The following is an 18,020-nucleotide window of genomic DNA, read 5'->3' on the forward strand; positions in this document are numbered from 1 at the left end:
AAAGCTTGGCTGTCAAATATAAAAAAGCTGAATTAAAAATAGTTTGTTCTTAGCCATAATTCTTGATCAATAAAAATATTTTTTAAATATGGTTCTATTTTTTGTGTATTTTATGGTTGCATTTTTTTTTATTCACTTTATTTAATACAGATGTTTAAAAGTGTTAACCACATACCAAGTGTCAAAACCTCAGCTTCTATATCAGTTTATTAACAATTTATAGTGCATTCTGAAAGCATTCACACCCCTTGTTAACATTTTCTGAGTTTGCAGACTTATTCTAAAACTGATTTTATTACAATCCTCGGTTAAAAAAGTGATCAAATGTATTTTACGCCAAAAATCATTGCAAGTAAAGGTTTAATTTGGGACCCTAAAATGAACCTTCTTTGCTTTAGGCTGGACTGGAAAGTATATGTGTTCAGTTATTTTTATGCTAAAGAAAAATAAAACTACAGTAAAAAAAAAAAAAAAAAACACTACAGGAAGCGGAAGAGGAAACGGTTTCTGCAAAGGTCAATGAGAACTCGCGGTGGCAGTTGGGACGTTGGCGGAGTGTGTGCCTGCGCTGAGGAAAGGTTCATGTCCCCGGTGTCCGCTCCGCTCGCCCGATAAGGAATGCGTCTTGCTAAACTGCCGTGTGGTTTAACGATTGATAAACTTCCAGCGCAGACCGTGGTATAAAAGGAGTCATGGTTTGGCGTCGCTTCTACTCTTCCTATACAAGCGTGCGAGCCTAATTCATTGAGCTAGCTGTCGTTAGCCCGCTTCGTTGATTCATAGCGCGCTAGCTTGCTAGCTGGAGTGTGCTGCTGGCCCATCCAGTTGACCGGGAGACGAGCGCGACTGACTGAAAAACACAGCCGTTGTTTGGGACGAGGTGGTGGCGGCTGGCGGGGGGCCTGGAGAACGCGACGGGGTGGAAGTGAGTCAGGAGCGGCTGATGAGTTCAGACCGGAGCGGAGAGCCACCGCTGCTGCAGGAGGAGGCTGATCCCGGACCGATAAGCGGTGGGAAGGACGAGGCTCCGCTGGGGAGCGAGGGAGGGTCAGGCGGCATGGTGAGTGAGGCCTTCTTGAGCTTCTCCGCTAGCTAGCTAAGCGATTTCTGCTCACCCGATGTGGTGCTGCAAAAAAGCATCCCTGGCATGGGAAGTAAATTTTGATTGAGTGATCAAAAGTGAAAGGCGGATCAGTTTTAAACGGTTCTGATTAGGAAAACGGATGTCTCCCATTTTATCTTCTGCTCATGTCTACACAGCGGGGGGCTTTTTATGCCACCCTTGTAAAATCCATAAACTTTGCTCTCAGCATAAACTGTACTTCAATAAAATACAAAAAAACTGCAGATATTTTCAAAAGACGTTAAAAACACCCGTCGATTTTTCACTTTTAAAGTGGAAAGTAAAAGGATATTGTGCTTTTGGTTGGTTTTTTTCTGGCATAACATCAGAGACCTGTTAGCGCACGAGTCACATTTGTCAGCTAAAATTAACCCAACAAAGTAACGTTAAGTCGGCAACTTTAAGCTTAAATTGTTTTTCCTAGTTTTCTCTTTAACACTTTGCTACAGCAGCTTTTCACAAGTCTTTATTGGGACAGCAGACTGAGACGCTGCGGGATAAACGTCTGTTTGCAGCCAGTTTATGTAAATGTGCGCACTGTTCGTTAGCAAGGGGCTCCATTGCGGTTGGCTGACTCGAGCGAAGCCGCTACATCCATTAGTTTGCTGAGTAATCATTAGCTTGTTAGTTAAGTTTTGACGCAACCATAAAATGACACTGGCGCTGTTTAAGGGACAAGAGTACCTATTCAACTAATTTGTGACTAGTGCTTCAATTGTTGACCGAATAACAGACGTTCATTTGCTGTAATATCAGCTAATCGCGGTGCTAGCTAGCCTAGCTAGTGCAGTGACATGCGTTGTAAATACCTGGCCTGTGCTGAGCTGCGCACTCAGCTGATACCTCTTGGTTGTCCACGGCCTGTGACACAGAAGCATGCATTGTGACCATGTGTCAAATTGCACGGCTCATAAATGCCCTTCCCTGTTTGAGTGACAAAAGGCCGATCGTTGGGGCTTGTTCGTTCTTGACTGCTGCAGACACAGGAGTGTCTTGAAGAAATGGGTAGCAGCAAGCTGCTCCTCTCAGAGCGAGCCAGAAAAAGTGCCTGGACTGTTAGTAAACGATAATGGCAAAATAGGGCAACCTGACATTATTGAAACAGTTGGGTTGCCCTACCCCTTAGAAAAGTGGGTTTGAGAGCTCAAGAGGGGAAAGGGGTTGAAATGGGTTTCAGCCTTAGTCATACTATAATACACTCTGCTTGCTGATTAATATTTTTAAAGAAGAAAATTTCAAATGCTCATTATTTTGGTTTTAGGTTGTTTTTTCTTTGTTGGGTATTTTTTCCCCTCCAAGGCACAGATTTTTCTTATAAGAATTGAAGATGATGTTCTCTCCCGTCTCGCATATCCCTGGATGTTGCATTAAAAAGACATTTAAGCTAGTGTTCTGAAGTAATTTTTAATCACCATGTTGGGCTTTGTGGTTAAACAGTGATGATTAAAGAAATCGGTGTCTAGGTAGAAATGACATAACATGGCCCTTATCATCTCCATAGCAGAGTATTTCCATACAACAGGTTTTTGCCTTTTAGTTTTTTGCTTATTTTGCTGTTTACATGTCACATACTGCCAGCTGTCACAGTACTTAATAAAACATTTCTTGTGTGTCTATTTAAGAGCTCATGCATCAGACTCATGTAAAATAGTTTTTGAAAAAGTAAAGCAACACATACATTTCTATTGTTTTCCACATGCACCCATTTGTGTTAATGCAAGCCAACAATATGCATAGACTGTCTTAGTATTAGGGCTGCACAATGTTAGAAAAGCCTTTGGTGTGCAATAATTTTGATGAATGTTGCAATAACAATGCGACTTGGAATAAACAAAGTAGCTAAAGAGTGTTAATGTCACAGTGCTTTGAGTTCCTAGTGAGCAAAGACACCAGATAATGAGCAGCCTAACTTCTGGAAACAAAAACTTAATTCAGTATTTAATCTCAACAGCAGCATTTCATTTTAATTTTCTTCTGACCATAATTTGCTGTTTTGAATGAAAACACATTGTTTTTAGTTTTTTAATGACTTGACCACCTTGCCTTCCTTCACCTTTTCAAACATTTTATGCATCATTAAGCAAGAAGTATTACAAATGTATTACTAGCGTAGAGATCTGTAAAACAACAGGAAATTGGCATTTAATACACATCTGATTGATAACTTCTGAAACTGATCGCTTTATTACAGCATAGATTCCTCATTCCTAATAATCCCTGTATATGTTTTGAAATGCTCAATATAACCAGAGCCCAAACATCAGACTGCCTTTATTCTTGTTGAGTTGAAGCTCACCTGATCATGTGGTTTGTGTTTTGAAGGTCACCTCAAAGGGTGCTGGTTTGAACCCAAATGCCAAGGTGTGGCAGGAGATCCCCGTGGCCCCCAGCGAGGCTGTTACCAGTCCTCATTGGCCTCCCTCAGACATCAGTAAGTGTTCAATACATTAATATAAGCTGAGTGAAATGTCTATCAGATTAGATGGTGTTGGACATGACAGCTCTTTCATGCTAGCAGTTTTCAAACAAGGATATTATGGGTATTTTTAAAAGATTTCTTACACAGCCTATTTATATATTACCTTAAAAAAGGCAGACAGTAATGAGATTGGAGCATTTAAAAAAAAAAAGAGAATTCACAAACTGTTGGCTCTGTTTCTGAATCAGACTTTTTTTTATGTTGTGAACAGGTTATTCAGAGCATTCCTCAGCTGGTTGTAAGCAGTACACTGTGGGATTTTCCACCTCAGGTGACAGCAGCTCCACGGCAACAGCTGAGATAGCAATAAATGGGATGGACCCTCAAGAGCTGGGCTTTTCCCCCGCCGATTCCACGACTGGAAGCTCTGGTCAGTCCTGTCACCTCACATGCAGTCTTCCCCAAACTGTAACGGTGGCTGCAGCTAAAGAGATTCCTCTGTTTCATGTATTTTAGAAAAAGCTTTTAGGGAAAATAAAATATTAGATGTTGATGTTGTTTTTATACTGTAAACTTAGTTAAATCTGTTTCGCTGTTATGGCCAAACATGGAAAGGAGAGAGGAAAATTTATTAATTGTGACAAGTTTGCATTTGCTTTAGGACTTGAACTTGTTTATATCCAGAAAGGCTTATCAGATGGATTTTTCTTAACCCATTATAAACTTTTATTGCCTCTGAAAGTTATTTTGTTTGCCTGTGAAGGGATTTGCACCGTGTTGTAGATCAGTTTTGAGGCGCTATCTTGTGAAATTGTTGTTCCTGTTAGCTGTTCTTGCTGGTGACACTCTTTGTTTTGTTTGGCTGAAAAGTTGTTCAGATCTACTGGAGAGGGATGAAGGCATGAATGAGAGAGATAATGTGGACGTTTCAAATTAAAATGTAGGGGCAAGAAACAACCATTGACCAGACTGGATTACAGACACTGATATTGTGCTTCTGCTCACATTCAAGCAGAGTAGAAACTGCTTTGGAATGATTTGATACGCGTCTGTGTGAAAGTTACAAGTCTAAGGAAATTAGTGGGTTTCTGTTGGCTTGGTGCAAGATCTGCTAGTTAACAGAGCAGCATTTTACCAAAATCAGCAGAATATATGAATGTAATTAGTTTGTTTTTAATTGTTATTTTGTTCCTGTAATGCATTCATGTGTTTCTTTGTCTTTTGTATGAATGATGCTGTTCTTGCAACCCGTTTCCTCAATCCACTGTGATCAAATTACAGGTTGTGGTTTGTTTGAAGCACTGTCAAACTGCACAAGGGTCCACTGACGGTGCAGTTTTTTAAGAAACTAGCTGTGCAATGTCAGAGCTGCCTTTTAATGGGGACAAGGTTGCAGTAAAATATAGGGATTAGAGGTGGATGACGTTAGTTTGATGTACAAACTATTTTTCTTCTGCTAATTTTGACATTTTGATTTTGTCCGTCTTTAGATTCTAAAACAGAAGAACAGGTCTCTGAGAATTTACGAGAGTCTCTGAAGAAAGAGCTGGAGTTTTATTTCTCAAGGTAAGAGCCAGACACAGTTAGATGTACGAGTTAAACAATAACATGGAGACGTGGGTCCATATCAGAATCTCACAGTATGACAACCTTGAGTAAAAAGATAATAAAGTATATTTGCTTTTATTTACAACCAATAACTTATTTATTCCTACTGCTGCTAAAATAATGTAACATATGGCTGTTGACTAATATTTTTTGATGCATTGGTTATATTGAAAAAATCCAGAATAAATGCCTGCTAAACCTGGTATTAGTTTTTATTGTGCTATTAGTGCCCTTTGTACACATTATTATACATGTTTGCTGTTGCGCTCTTCATAGAGTAACACAAGTATAACAAGCAAATATTTTAGGTTGCTTGGGTATCAGCTGCAGTTTCAAAGCCGTGCTACCTTACTAAAAGTAACAGGTGACGTTCCTTTAATTTCCACACCATGACTTTCTGTCATGGCTGCCAATATTCCAAAGAAATTCGATTTTCTTGAAAGTAAGTATAATGTGTGGAGCAACAAGTAGGGGAATGGTAACGCTGTTTTACACACAACTCCAGTAACTCTAGTCCCTCTCAAACTTCCTCTGGCATCTCATTGCAAGAAATGTAAAGCGTAGGAAGGTTAGTCAACAACAACCTTGATACTGGTAATGGTCTCATGCCTTTTAGTCTGTCACAAATTAAGATGAGCCTAATCTGCATGAATTTCTCATTTTGTTTCTCAGAGAAAACCTCTCCAAGGATTTATACCTCATGTCTCAGATGGACAGCGACCAGTTTGTCCCTATTTGGACTATAGCCAGCATGGAGGGCATAAAGGTCCTCACCACTGACATGGATCTCATCCTGGATGTGTTGAGATGTAAGTGAAAGGATGGGAATAATGCCTTATAAAACTTGGTAATAAAATAAACAGTGTCTTTATTTATATTTAAATCATCCTTTCAGCTTCTCCAATGGTACAAGTGGATGAGAAAGGCGAAAAAGTACGACCTAACTACAAACGATGCATCATCATCCTGAGGGAGGTCCCTGAAACCACACCTGTAGAGGTACAGCTATGTCGTGCACATATTTATAAAGTTTTGAGACATTTCTGGAAGCGGTCGATTTTAAAGTTGACCCTTTGTCTTATTTCCACAGGAAGTTCAGTCATTGTTTAAAAATGACAACTGTCCAAAGGTGATAAGTGTTGAGTTTGCGCACAACAGCAACTGGTACATCACATTCCAATCGGACACAGATGCTCAGCAGGTAAATCTGGTCAAACTTTGTTTTTTTCCTCCGCTGCTGAATATTGAAAAAAGGCCTGATATGACTCTTAAATTGCTCTTCCAGGCATACCAGTACTTGAGGGAAGAAGTCAAAACCTTTCAGGGAAAACCCATAATGGTAAGTAAAACTGAAATGTTTGTTGGTTTGTAATGACCTCGCTGAGAAACCTTTAGGCATTTCTTGTTTTTCTTTTTTTCGTAATAGGCAAGGATAAAGGCCATCAACACATTTTTTGCAAAGAATGGTTACCGTAGCATGGACAGCAGCTTGTACGCTCAGCAGTCCCAGAACCAGTCCCAGTACAGCTCTCCACTTTACATGCAGCACGTCTACCCCCAGCAGCAGTACCCGGTCTATGGCATTGTACCTCCCACCTGGACACCTTCACCCACACCCTATTTTGAAACTCCTCTGGTAAGAACCAAGTTGGACTCTAGATGGTCTACATGAAGTTGGACTGATTCCCAGACAAACTGTATTTTCTTTATTCATATTATGCCACTCTTTGTGTCCTGACCAATTTAGGTGACAAATTGCTTCCTTTATTTCGGCTGGTTCTGCTTTTACAATGGCAGCTAGAAGCTGAAATGTTTCCTGGATGATCATTATTTTGCTGTTTTTATATATAAAAATCACATTAGTTTTTGTGCATGCACTCAAACTTAAAACTGCAATTTTAACATATAGTTGGTGTAAAAGAAGAATCGTGTGGACATAAAACGTATAACTCCATGAAAAGTATAACTTGTATTTTTTATATAGGAGCTTCATTTAGGAGCTACAGTTGGAAACATCAAGCTTGTAATATGCTGCCTAGGTGCCCTGTAATGAGCAACTGTTAGTTTGAATTTGTCATTTCGCTCACTTTTTTAATTGTTACATAGGTCTGTGCTCTTGATTACTAATCTAATTGATATTTCTGGCAAGTGGTAATGACATTAAGTTTGCATGTTGAATTTGATCAAAACCAAACTTCTCCATTCTTGATATCCTTCATCAACATTCATTTTCTATACCACTTATTCTATAGTGGGTTACAGGGGAGCAGTCTATGGGCGAGAGGCGGGGTACACCCTGGACAGGTCACCAGTCCATAACAGGACAATCAACCACGCACACACTCAGTCACACCTAAGGGCAATTTAGAGAAACCAATTAACCTAACAGTCATGTTTTTGGACTGTGGGAGGAAGCCGGAGTACACGGTGAGAACCCCACACGTGCACGGGGAGAACATGCAAACTCCATGCAGAAAGACCGGGACGGGAGTCGAACCCAGGACCTTCTGGCTGCAAAGCAACAGTGCTGTGCCACCGTGGAGCCTGTTCCTTCATCAACATTCAGCGCAAATAAAAGAAAGGAAATTGACTTTAAAATACAGAAGATATTGCTCTGAGTTCCTACTCAGTTTGGAAAAAAGTATGGAAGTTGATTTAAGAGTTGAACGCTTGAGTTTCTAGATTTGTTTTCCTTGTTTCATCCCACCCCCAAACCCACCTGAATTGAATGGCTGAATTACCTCTTCAGTATGCAGTCAAGTTCTCCTGTGAACCATATTATTTAATTCAGAGACAAAGTTGCAGAACACCGGCCTTGGAGTTGCCCTCCCCCGCTTTAAAGACTATGCATTTAGTGTAAGATAATTCAATCTAGATTTATTTTATAGATTTTGTGATCGATCTGATCTCAATTGGAGATGCAGTCAGTCCATGTTATCCCCATCCTTTCTTTTCTGGGTGTGATCTTTAAGATTCAAGGGCATTGAATCGCCTTTGCCCTGGCCAAATATATTATTAGTATGCAGGGCTTGAACACTTAAGATACAATAGTCTAGCATATATATGCATCCAAGCAGTCCTATGTGGTTGCTGTATTGCAGAAATTGATTGTGATTTTAATATGAAGCACTAATTTTGTTCTCAGCTTATATATAGAAAACTTCATGATTTCCCTCTTATATTTCTGGACTGCTGCAGAGTAAATAGTTGAACAAGTTTCTACATGAAACAAGATTAGTAAAAGCTGCATTTTCTTCTTCCTGTGCAGGCACCGTTTCCTAACAGCAGCTTTGTGAATGGGTTTGGATCTGCGGGTCACTACAAAGCTGGCTCGTCCACTCTTAACCTAACTCGCCCATTCAACAGAAACCGGTAAGCAGGGTTATTGTTGTTTTTGCTGTGTTTTTAAAGCTATGACCTTAAATCTCAGCCTGCTGTTTTCATAAACATGGTCTAATTGGAGTGTAGCGTTTACCACGCTTGTTTTAGTTGTTTGCATGTAAAGTTAAACTGAACATCCGGGGCCTCGTGTACGAAAGAGTGCGCTGCTTTCATACTAAAAATTTGCAGTAGGGAGAAATTCTGAAACTGCGTAGACATGCCACTGCACACGTGGCTTCATACATCCCAATTTGCAGTGAATTGTGTGCAGTTGCACGTGGCGCCTGGACCGCCCGGTCCCCGCCCCTAAATTCATATGCAAAGTAGAACAAATAACCGCAAAACACCCACCCAGTGTCCACATAACCATGGCAACGGTGCTGTGGCAGTAACAGAATCCATTAGCGACTAAAACCTGACTCAAATTAAAACGGCTTGAACTATTATTATTAGAATAATTATAATTATTTTTACAGTAGAAAGGAATCATGAGCTGAGGAGTCCAACGTGGCATTGCATTAGTGAGACACATTTGTGTGTCACAAATAGGTTTCACATATGAACCAATGAATAGAAAGTATTTTCATTCAGCATATTGACCTCCACATGGGGCCCTTAAAGCAGTTTGAGCGCAGTCCATAGGTCTGATTACATTCAGAAATCAGCTCCTCACTGCAACTGAGAGCCACAGTTTAGGGGAACTTTATATATCTGAGCAACATATGGATGAGGCCGACCCATATGGCTGTCATGGCCCGTCTCAGGTATGACTGTTAAATACCCGACCTGTCAGTCAGTTCACTCTAAAAAGCTCTGGTTTAAAGGACTGCAGTGTAGTGAGAACTGGTACCAGCGACGCTTGGTACTCCTGGTTTCCCTCTGTAACACTGAGGCCAGCATGCAGAGCATCAAAATAATTGTCCTAGGTAATCTAAACCAGCTAATAAGCCATGCATCATCATGTACCAGCAGGTCCGTATGATCCCTGAAAATTGGTGATGTCCTCCAAAGCTGCCATCGTTCCACAATAACACACAACTTTACGCAGCTATTTATGGACATGTGATTATCTCCAGCTTGTTCACCTGATGAATCATCAAACCTGACTTGTTAGGAATGAATCTGCTGATTCGACTCTGTCTTCTTCTCAGTGAGAATGAAAGTGTCCCTTAGATGATTCAGATGCATTTAATGCTCCTCAGCGCACAGACTGCTGAACATTTCCATCTACAGGTGACAAAAACAAAGGAAGTTTCACAGTTTATATCTGAATGAGGTTGTTTCCATCATTTTCTGAAGTGTGTTATGTTATTGTATGAGGCTAAATGTGATTCAGTTTAATCGCTCGGGGTTTAAACATTAAAAGCTCAAACTCGTGAAAAGACATCAGGTTTGATGAATGTAGTCATATTTCAGTGGATTTAGGGGAGTTTTAGTTCTCTGTAGTTTATTATTGTCGATTGAAAAAAATTTGTCGATTTCCGCAAACTTTCACATAACGTTAATATTTGTACATGCTCAGCTGTGCGTAAAACATTGCGCCGCAAGGTTTTTGTGCGTAAGTACGCTTAGTACACGAGGCCCCAGATCATCTGCAATGCAGTGTTGTCTGAAAAAAATGTAATCCTGCAGGGAACTGCTGTTCACTCCCGTCTTTCTTACTGTCCTCACAGTGTTCCTCTGTATTCAAGAAAGAATGTAATAAATGCCTTCAGGTACCACTATATCATATTGTATGATAAGCTTCATCGCTGCACTCATGTCTTACCATACTGCTGCAGCCAAATGACTAAACCCATAACAGGACCACACCCTCTGACAATCGTATATTTTTATTTTGGCTGTTATTAATCCTGTCGTTGCTTTGATGATGCTTGGTGCCATTCAAATGAATGAAATTACTGCCAGAGTTATTAGCACCAAACACATCTTCTTTGCAATGATGTACCTGCACACATCACAGTACATGTTTAACTTCATTACAACTAACCATCTGTTTTACTTGTTATTGCTGCTGTCATCATTGACCGAATGTTTTGTGCTGTAGCAAAAGAGACGACAGTAGAGGCGATACAGTCCAGAGAACCTGATAAATAAGTTCGACCTGATGATGAGATCATGATGCGCATAGAGGGATAACATGGGATGAAGTTCGATGGTTTTGGTCTTCTTTTCTTCCTCCTTTATTCTTCCCTCTTCTGTTCTTTCTTTCCAAAGTCAGGCGCTTCACTCCCATCCCGATGAGCGTTCAGATTATGAGATCTGAGGGTTGAATCATTATAAGATCAAAATATGAAGCGTCTTGACAAATACTTCAATTTTAGCTTTGTTTTACTCAAGTTATGTCGGCTTGACTTGAAAGGTTTATGATTGGTTGCAGTCTTCACTCCTTCAGCTAATCATAGTCACACATGTAGCCCAGATAAACCATCTGCTTGTCCACATTGTGTCTGAGGATGCAGCATGCTGTGTGGCTGCTGCAGCTAAACTGTTATGTTTTTGTTTGTGGATCCATTGTTTCCATTGACATCATTCGCATGTTGCTATTTTCTGTATGTAATGTAAAGTGCACTCAATGTGTAGGGTGTTTTTCACCCTACACATTGCATCTCCACAGCATGATGCAACCACCACCTTGTACTATTGTGGGATGGTGTGTTCAGTGTGTGGTATTGGTTACAGTTTGGTCCTCCTAAAAACTAAAACCCGTCATACAGAGAAGACCCAACAAAAGGAACCCAGTTCCTATTTTTGTTTTAAAAAAGACTTGAGTCATAACTCACCTCAAATCTGAACTGGCACTGCTACCACTTAGGTTCAAATGGGACTGCTGTGGCTTCACATGTCTTAGCCATTGTATTTGTGTTTTCTGATGTTTGCAAATTGAGAAATTGTTTCAGAAGACTGGAAAATATGTAAGTAGATCAGCAGATGGAGCAAAGCTCCCATATCAATACCTAGAAAGAACCAGCGGGTATACGTCTCTCTAAGGAACGGAAAAAAAGGCAGTGAGGATGCTGTAAATGAGTTGAGATGCCGGCACTCATGTTTATTTCAGCCGTGGACGCTGTCAGTATTCTGCTATTTACCAGCAGTCATCCGAAGGGATGAGGTGACAGCCATGGTGAACTCATTTTGTGCAGGTCATAATGTTACGGTGAAACATCTCATGGTCCAAAACAGCTGTTTTCATTCACAAAAAAACTATACAATACTTAGGCTCCCCTCTGACTCCGTTATTAATATTAGTTCATCTGTTTATAGGGCTTACACATCATAATATGATGATATAAAACGGTAAGTAAAACAAAACTAGCAAGGAGTAATACAAATATTAAATATGCAGCAGTGCATTTTTAGGCTAAGACGAAACTTAACTCCCACCAATATGGGAGCTTTACCTGCTTTACGGACCTGCTCCCATGTTTTCCACTTGATATTTTTGGTCCACCGCTCGATCTAGTGGATTTTTGGGTGCAAGCATCCGTCCACTATTAAATCTGCAGAACACTGCCCTGAAATTAGTTTTCTTTAACTTTGTATTTCCTTATTTCTTTCAGAAATGTGTCCAGTAAATGAGCTAGAAAGTTTAAATAACCTAATACCATGTGTTCATTTGAAATGTCTGGCTGCCAGTATACATCAGTATCATTTTAACTACACTTTATTTTAATTTTTACTTCAACAGAAACCACATAAAGCCCCAAGTCAGGACAAACGAGGTGACCGCAGCCTCAATAACACCGGTTCCACTGGAGAGTCTGACTGGGCTGCGCAGCCCACAACCTCCTGTTGTCGGCGCCGGTGCCCCCACCACCACAAACTCCAACCAGACAACCGCTGATATCACTTCAACCTTCTCGCAGCTCTCCTCATCTTCTTCATCTTTGGATCCTAGTGATGACGGTGGCATGGCTGGTCGTGGAAGGTAATCTTAGACTGCCTTTATTGAACCTCATTTCTGTATCACTTAAAAAGTGGTTGTGTTTTGTTTTAACAGATCTCTGTCATTAAGTTAGAAAACTATTTATGTAGTGGTATTTATTGTGTACCGCTAGCTTTTGAGACGTGTGTTTTAGAACAAAGAGGACCGGGCAATGAATGAATGGCAGCATTTGATGCAATGTAAGCGGATAAAGATACTGATGCAAATCACTAACAGGTTATTTATGTGCTTTTCAGACGGAGCACAACCTACAGAGGAACACGAAGGCGGCGAGAAGATGAGCGGAACACGGTAAGTGTCTCGTTGCCGCAGAGCTTTTGTTGTGTGCTTAGAGCTTGAATCATGATCTCATTATTTGTCTTTATATTCTTTATTTTAATCTACAGAGGCCTGTCCCATTAGCTGAGGTGAAGATTTCTCCACCCAAGTTTGACTTGGCTGCCACCAACTTCCCGCCTCTTCCTGGCTGCGTGGTCAGCACGCAGGGGGAGCCCGTGCTAGAAAACCGAATGTCCGATGTTGTACGTGGTTTGTACAAGGTAAGAGTTGTTTGATTCAGCATCACTGAAACTGCTTGGGGTTTCAGGGTTTTGTAATGTGTGTGACTCTTCACATCTTAAAGACGGAGCAAACCAATAAAGAAGCTACTGTGAGTCCAGGATCAGGTCAAACCCAAGCCCCAGAGGAGGCTGTGGCTGTCTCAAGTCCTGCCCTGACAGCCCCAAAATCCATTTCTCAACCACTTGGATCTCTGGCTTCCCGGTATGATGCTCTAACAATGTTTCAGTTTTTACTTTGGGACATTGTCTGTTGAGACTCAAATGCTTCTGTGAGTGTGTCTAATGCCTAAAATGTTTGTTCTGACAGTATAACTCATCAGGAGAAGAGAGTCGAGCGGGCTGAACCCCCAGCGTCCAAAGCAACTCAGCGTACACCAGTTCAAACTACTGTGAACTCCTCTTCCTCCTCCTCCTCCTCCTCCTCACAGCCCACATCTAGCTCACAACCTCAGCCCTCTGCTGCTTCCACACCGGGGACCCCCAGCACACCTGCCCCTTCTACAGCCGCTATTACCCCCCCAGCACAGGTAGATACAATTTTCTCAATGGGATTTTCTTCCTGATGAGACGTTTTGCACATAGAGGGAAGTAAGGTAACTCACTCTCTCTTTATCTAAATTTTTCCCTCCTTTTGCTTTTTCTACTCTTTCCTGCCATAAGTTCAGAACATCCATCCCAAAGAGTACCAAGACTATGAGAACTGACGGTTTGACCAATTAAATGGTATACAGTGCCTTGCAAAAATATCCATACCTCTCGAACTTTTTCACATTACAACCACACGCCTTAATGTAGGGTTGCAACTAAGGGTTGTTTTGCTAATTGATTCATTTGTTGATTGTTTTCAATTAACAACTGGATAGCAAATGTGCTTAACAGATTTCTTTACAGAATTTGAACCTGGTGAGGCTAAAACTGCCACTTGAGGAGTTCTGTGTTGGCATATTTACAAAGACGTTTTTTCATCTTAAATGTGAAATTTATATACGTTTTGTACATTTTTGACTTAATTACTGCTCTGGGTGGGTTGTTCTTTCAGCAAATGGAATGTTTTACACTGTATACTCCAGTTAACCATGATTCGATTACTGAATTAGTTGATGATTATTACAATAATTGATCGGATTATTATTTTTTTTTTTCAGCCCTACCTCAGTGTGCTTCATTGGGATTTTAGGTGATGGACCAACATGTGATTTTGAATTGCAAGGAAAAGGGTAGATTGTTTTAGAAATGTTGCCAAATTGCGTCAAGCATTTATTCTGTTGGCATACTCAATGCTTGAAGTATACTGTGTCTCAAACTGTTTTGCTAAATGCAGGAAAACGTTTTTTTTTTTTTTTTCAAAAAATTAGTCACATTACCTCTCAGGTAAAGCCTACTCGTGAGCACAAATATTATATTGCCCTAGGTATTATAATGTTATTAGCAGTAGTTGTAATATTTCTTGTACTCAATCACTTTCCAACACACAAAATACTGTAATTGAGATTGAAATAACATAATTAAATTACCAAAGCAAAACCAATATAAAATAAATTACTAAGATGCACAGTGTGACATTTGTTGGGTTTGAAAAAAAACCTGCATTAATATTTCTCCTACTCAATTATACTCTACTTTGTGTTGGTGTTGTATATAAAATTCCTGCAAAATGCATTGAATTTTTTTGTTGTATAAACAAAGTAGTAGCATAACTACTTTTGAAAGCACTAGATGGATTATTTTAAGTCTCACAGATCTTTCACATTTGATGTTTTTTAAATCTACCTTTCTCTAGGAACCCCGTAAACTCAGCTATGCTGAAGTGTGCCAACGGCCACCCAAGGACCCTCCCCCTGCGGCCCCTGCCCAGGCTCCCAACGGCACGGCGTCTGGCCAGCCGTTACATGAGCTGCGTGTGAACAAGGCAGAGGAGCTGGGCTCCAGCCCCGGAGACAAGCAGGAGAGAGTCCACGACAGGGAGGGAGGATGGGAATGCAAGGAGAGCCGACCGCCACGCGAACGTGACTCTCAAGGTTACTATCGCAGCAACGGTCCGAGAGGCCCAGGGGGGTTCAAGTTCCGGGACCAACGACGTCTGCCCCCGGCTCGACGAGGCTCCCCTCAGGGAGGCTACAGGCACACTGGCAAAGAGCAGAACATACCACCAGTATCGCCGAAGTAAATACTTGATACGAATAGAAAAAATATGTATGAATATATATATACATGGAGATATATATATATATATATATATATATATATATATATATATATGTAAAACTATATAAATAAAATAAAAGCAACAACTTTATGGTAGCCACCTTTCCCCCTGGAGACTGTCCAAAGTAAAGCTTTTAAAATGAATAACTTCCAGGACTTGAGGGCAAAGTGACACCCGATGAACTTCCAGTGGTTCAAAAAGGAATACAACTCACTGTTTTGGCCTCCAGCGTTATGCTTAACAGAATTTAAGTGCGATTTATCTGGAGGCCGTGCTTATGCTCTGCTTGGGGAAGGTGGGATATTGGGCCTTGTAAATGGTCCTCTACCTAATTTTTTATTTTGAAAAATATATGTTGGTCTGCTAGAACAATATGCACTAAGACAAAAACAACATGCATATATGTCATGTACATATACAGAGAAATCACTAACTTGCAATGAGACATCAGTTTTTGTTTTTTCCTTGTGTGCTTAGGTTTGCAAGTATGACTGATGGGTCGACTGATGTCTACATATGCATTGATTGTTGAGCAAAATGATTGAAGTGCTACCGTTTAACTGGCGTTATGAAATGGAGAACTTGATTTTTACAGCAGAGATTCAGAATCATTGTCCAGAAAACGAACGCTGTGGTCTTCTAATGTATATTAATGAAAATGTGTTGAACGGTGGTGTTTTGATTCTGATTTATGATCGGATTCAGAAACTGTTCGCGTGCACCACGGCCTGTGTGATTCTGTTTGAAGCCGAAATGCAAGTTGGGGGCACCCGCTGGCCTGTTTGCCATGGTGAACCTGCAAAGCCTGGTCCAAAGTTTTTCATTTTTTTTTTTTTTTTTTTTTTTTTTTTTTTTTCTTTCTGTTTATCAGAACCATTTTGGGTCTATCCACTGCAGTGAATTCAGAACTCATTGATAATCGGTCAGGTTCCCTGTTTACATGTTTGTTTTGATTGTGAGGGGATGTTTTCCTAAGAGAAATCTCTATGTTGGTGGTAAGATTTGACTGTTTAGTGTGCCTGGTCTTCAGGTTTGGCTTTTCTATATTATCCCAGGATATTCAGGTTAAGCTTATATCTGTGAATTGTTCCTAATAGTGACAAAGTTTAAAAAAAAAAAAAAAAAGAGGCTGATGAGTGCTGTTAGTTAAGGATGATAGCTACACAATATCTGGTAGCCAAGTTGTGGAAAATAAGAACATTTTTATTTCCATGCTATGTGCCAGCTCCCTGCGATCATAGTTCTAGGATTATGTTTTGATTTTTATTGATGAGATATGCTAAATAATTTAGCTTGGGGAACTTTTTGGCTCGGTGAAACTGGACTTTTGAGAAGCTGTAGAGGTGTAGTTGCTTATGATATATTGTCATAACCCTTCACTAGAAACGTGTGTTGGAGAATGTAATTATTTCTAGTACTAAATTTGAAGAGAGGCTTTTGACAGACAGGTACCTATCGGATTGTTTTTGTGCTTTAGGGTGAGTTTGCAGGTTTGTTTCTAGTTTTTTTTTTTTTTTTTTTTTTTTTTTTTGAAAAACAGGTTGACTTAGAATATGAAGTTTGACTCACTGTATTGTTTTTTTGAATTTATTTATTTTAATTTTAATGCACAACGCTTTTCTCCCAATCTTGGTTGGCTGGTTTCCCCAAAGTTGTGTGAAATGGCATTGTCAAAAATAAAATCACGCATATGACATTTGGTATACTGATCGAGATGTCAGCTGAAAGAAACATACTTGATGCCTTTGCTTTGGGTTAGATAATGCAGTAAACAAGTATCCAATCACTGGGGCTGTTTTCATTTTTTTCCCATTGAGTATGAGCAGCTAGTGATTTAGTATAATTAAAGAAATGCACTAACTTGTTTAAAAAAAAAAAAAAAAGAACCATACTCATGAGTAATGTGAAATAATTTAAAAAACATATGGTTGATGTTGACAGGCTTGCAAATATCTACAGGAATTGCTTTCCCCCGTCTGCAATATTGTTTGGGTTGTTGTTTTGTTTAATTTGGGTTGGGGTGGCAACAGGAAATGTAGTAATCGATCAACCAAGTGTTTGAGACACAATCTTAGAACTGTATGAAATGTCACCAAAAATAAATTATTTTGATTTGGCTTTCCAGTCTCACTTGTTTGAAGTTTGTGCTCAGGTGTTGTACTCCTTGCCCACACGAAGCACGGTTGGGTTTGCTTTTAGTTGATTATTTTCTGCGTTTTGATTTTTTTTTTTTTTTTTTAAGCAAGATTTAATTCTAATTCTTTGAATTCTCAGTTGAGAAGTTTGCCTGTTTTAGTGTAGTAAGTTCCTATCTGCAAAGGCTCTTTGTAAAGTGTGTTAATTTTTCTTATCTGCTTTGAGAAACGATGGCGATTTAATTAAGTTGTTTTTATATTTTCAATATCGTTACGGGTTTTTTTTGTTTTTGTTTCTGTATCTACAATGATCAGCAGCTTGAATTTATTTATTTTTTTTAACCATTAAAAAGGAACCGCAAAACAGAAATAAGGAATCCATAACAGCAGATGAAATGTGAAATTCAAGGGGATTTATTTCTCTATGGTCAATTTGTTTACTTTTTGTTTTTAAAGAAACACATTAAAATTGTTTTACAGGTATTTGTGTGGAGTTACCTTTGCAGACAATATTTGAATTTGCATCAAGATCTTCACATGATCAAACAATTTTCAAGTTGATTTTCTTTCATGTTGGAGGCTTTTGTAAAATGTCATGTTTTAAATCTACTTGCTAAAGATTTATTTTTTGCAATCAACATT

General features: G+C 39.7%; 1 protein-coding gene across 2 annotated transcripts; it reads left to right on the forward strand.

The window, feature by feature from the left end:
* Positions 1 to 526: 526 nt before the first annotated feature.
* On the forward strand, positions 527 to 17,361 carry LOC124873053 (la-related protein 4). 2 transcript variants are annotated; one of them, XM_047373530.1, is made up of 17 exons: positions 527 to 1,060; positions 3,446 to 3,554; positions 3,814 to 3,972; positions 5,033 to 5,108; positions 5,823 to 5,959; positions 6,046 to 6,149; positions 6,241 to 6,351; positions 6,436 to 6,489; positions 6,577 to 6,786; positions 8,419 to 8,522; positions 10,205 to 10,246; positions 12,220 to 12,459; positions 12,714 to 12,768; positions 12,864 to 13,016; positions 13,100 to 13,239; positions 13,345 to 13,564; positions 14,818 to 17,361. In XM_047373530.1, the coding sequence occupies exons 1-17, from the start codon at positions 944 to 946 to the stop codon at positions 15,202 to 15,204; spliced, it is 2,418 nt and encodes an 805-aa protein (XP_047229486.1). In that variant the 5' UTR covers positions 527 to 943; the 3' UTR covers positions 15,205 to 17,361. The 2 variants fall into 2 exon arrangements, with proteins under 2 accessions (XP_047229486.1, XP_047229493.1); XM_047373537.1 differs by lacking the exon at positions 10,205 to 10,246.
* The last annotated feature ends 659 nt before the right edge of the window (positions 17,362 to 18,020 follow it).

Source organism: Girardinichthys multiradiatus, chromosome 1, assembly GCF_021462225.1.
Source record: "Girardinichthys multiradiatus isolate DD_20200921_A chromosome 1, DD_fGirMul_XY1, whole genome shotgun sequence".
Lineage (NCBI taxonomy): Eukaryota > Metazoa > Chordata > Actinopteri > Cyprinodontiformes > Goodeidae > Girardinichthys > Girardinichthys multiradiatus.

Coding starts and splice junctions, on each gene's coding strand:
- LOC124873053 (XM_047373530.1), top strand. CDS start 944: ATGAGTTCAGACCGGAGCGGAGAGCCACCGCTGCTGCAGGAGGAGGCT. Junction 5,960..6,045: donor CATCCTGGATGTGTTGAGAT/GTAAGTGAAAGG, acceptor TCATCCTTTCAG/CTTCTCCAATGGTACAAGTG. Junction 13,240..13,344: donor CTTGGATCTCTGGCTTCCCG/GTATGATGCTCT, acceptor TTGTTCTGACAG/TATAACTCATCAGGAGAAGA.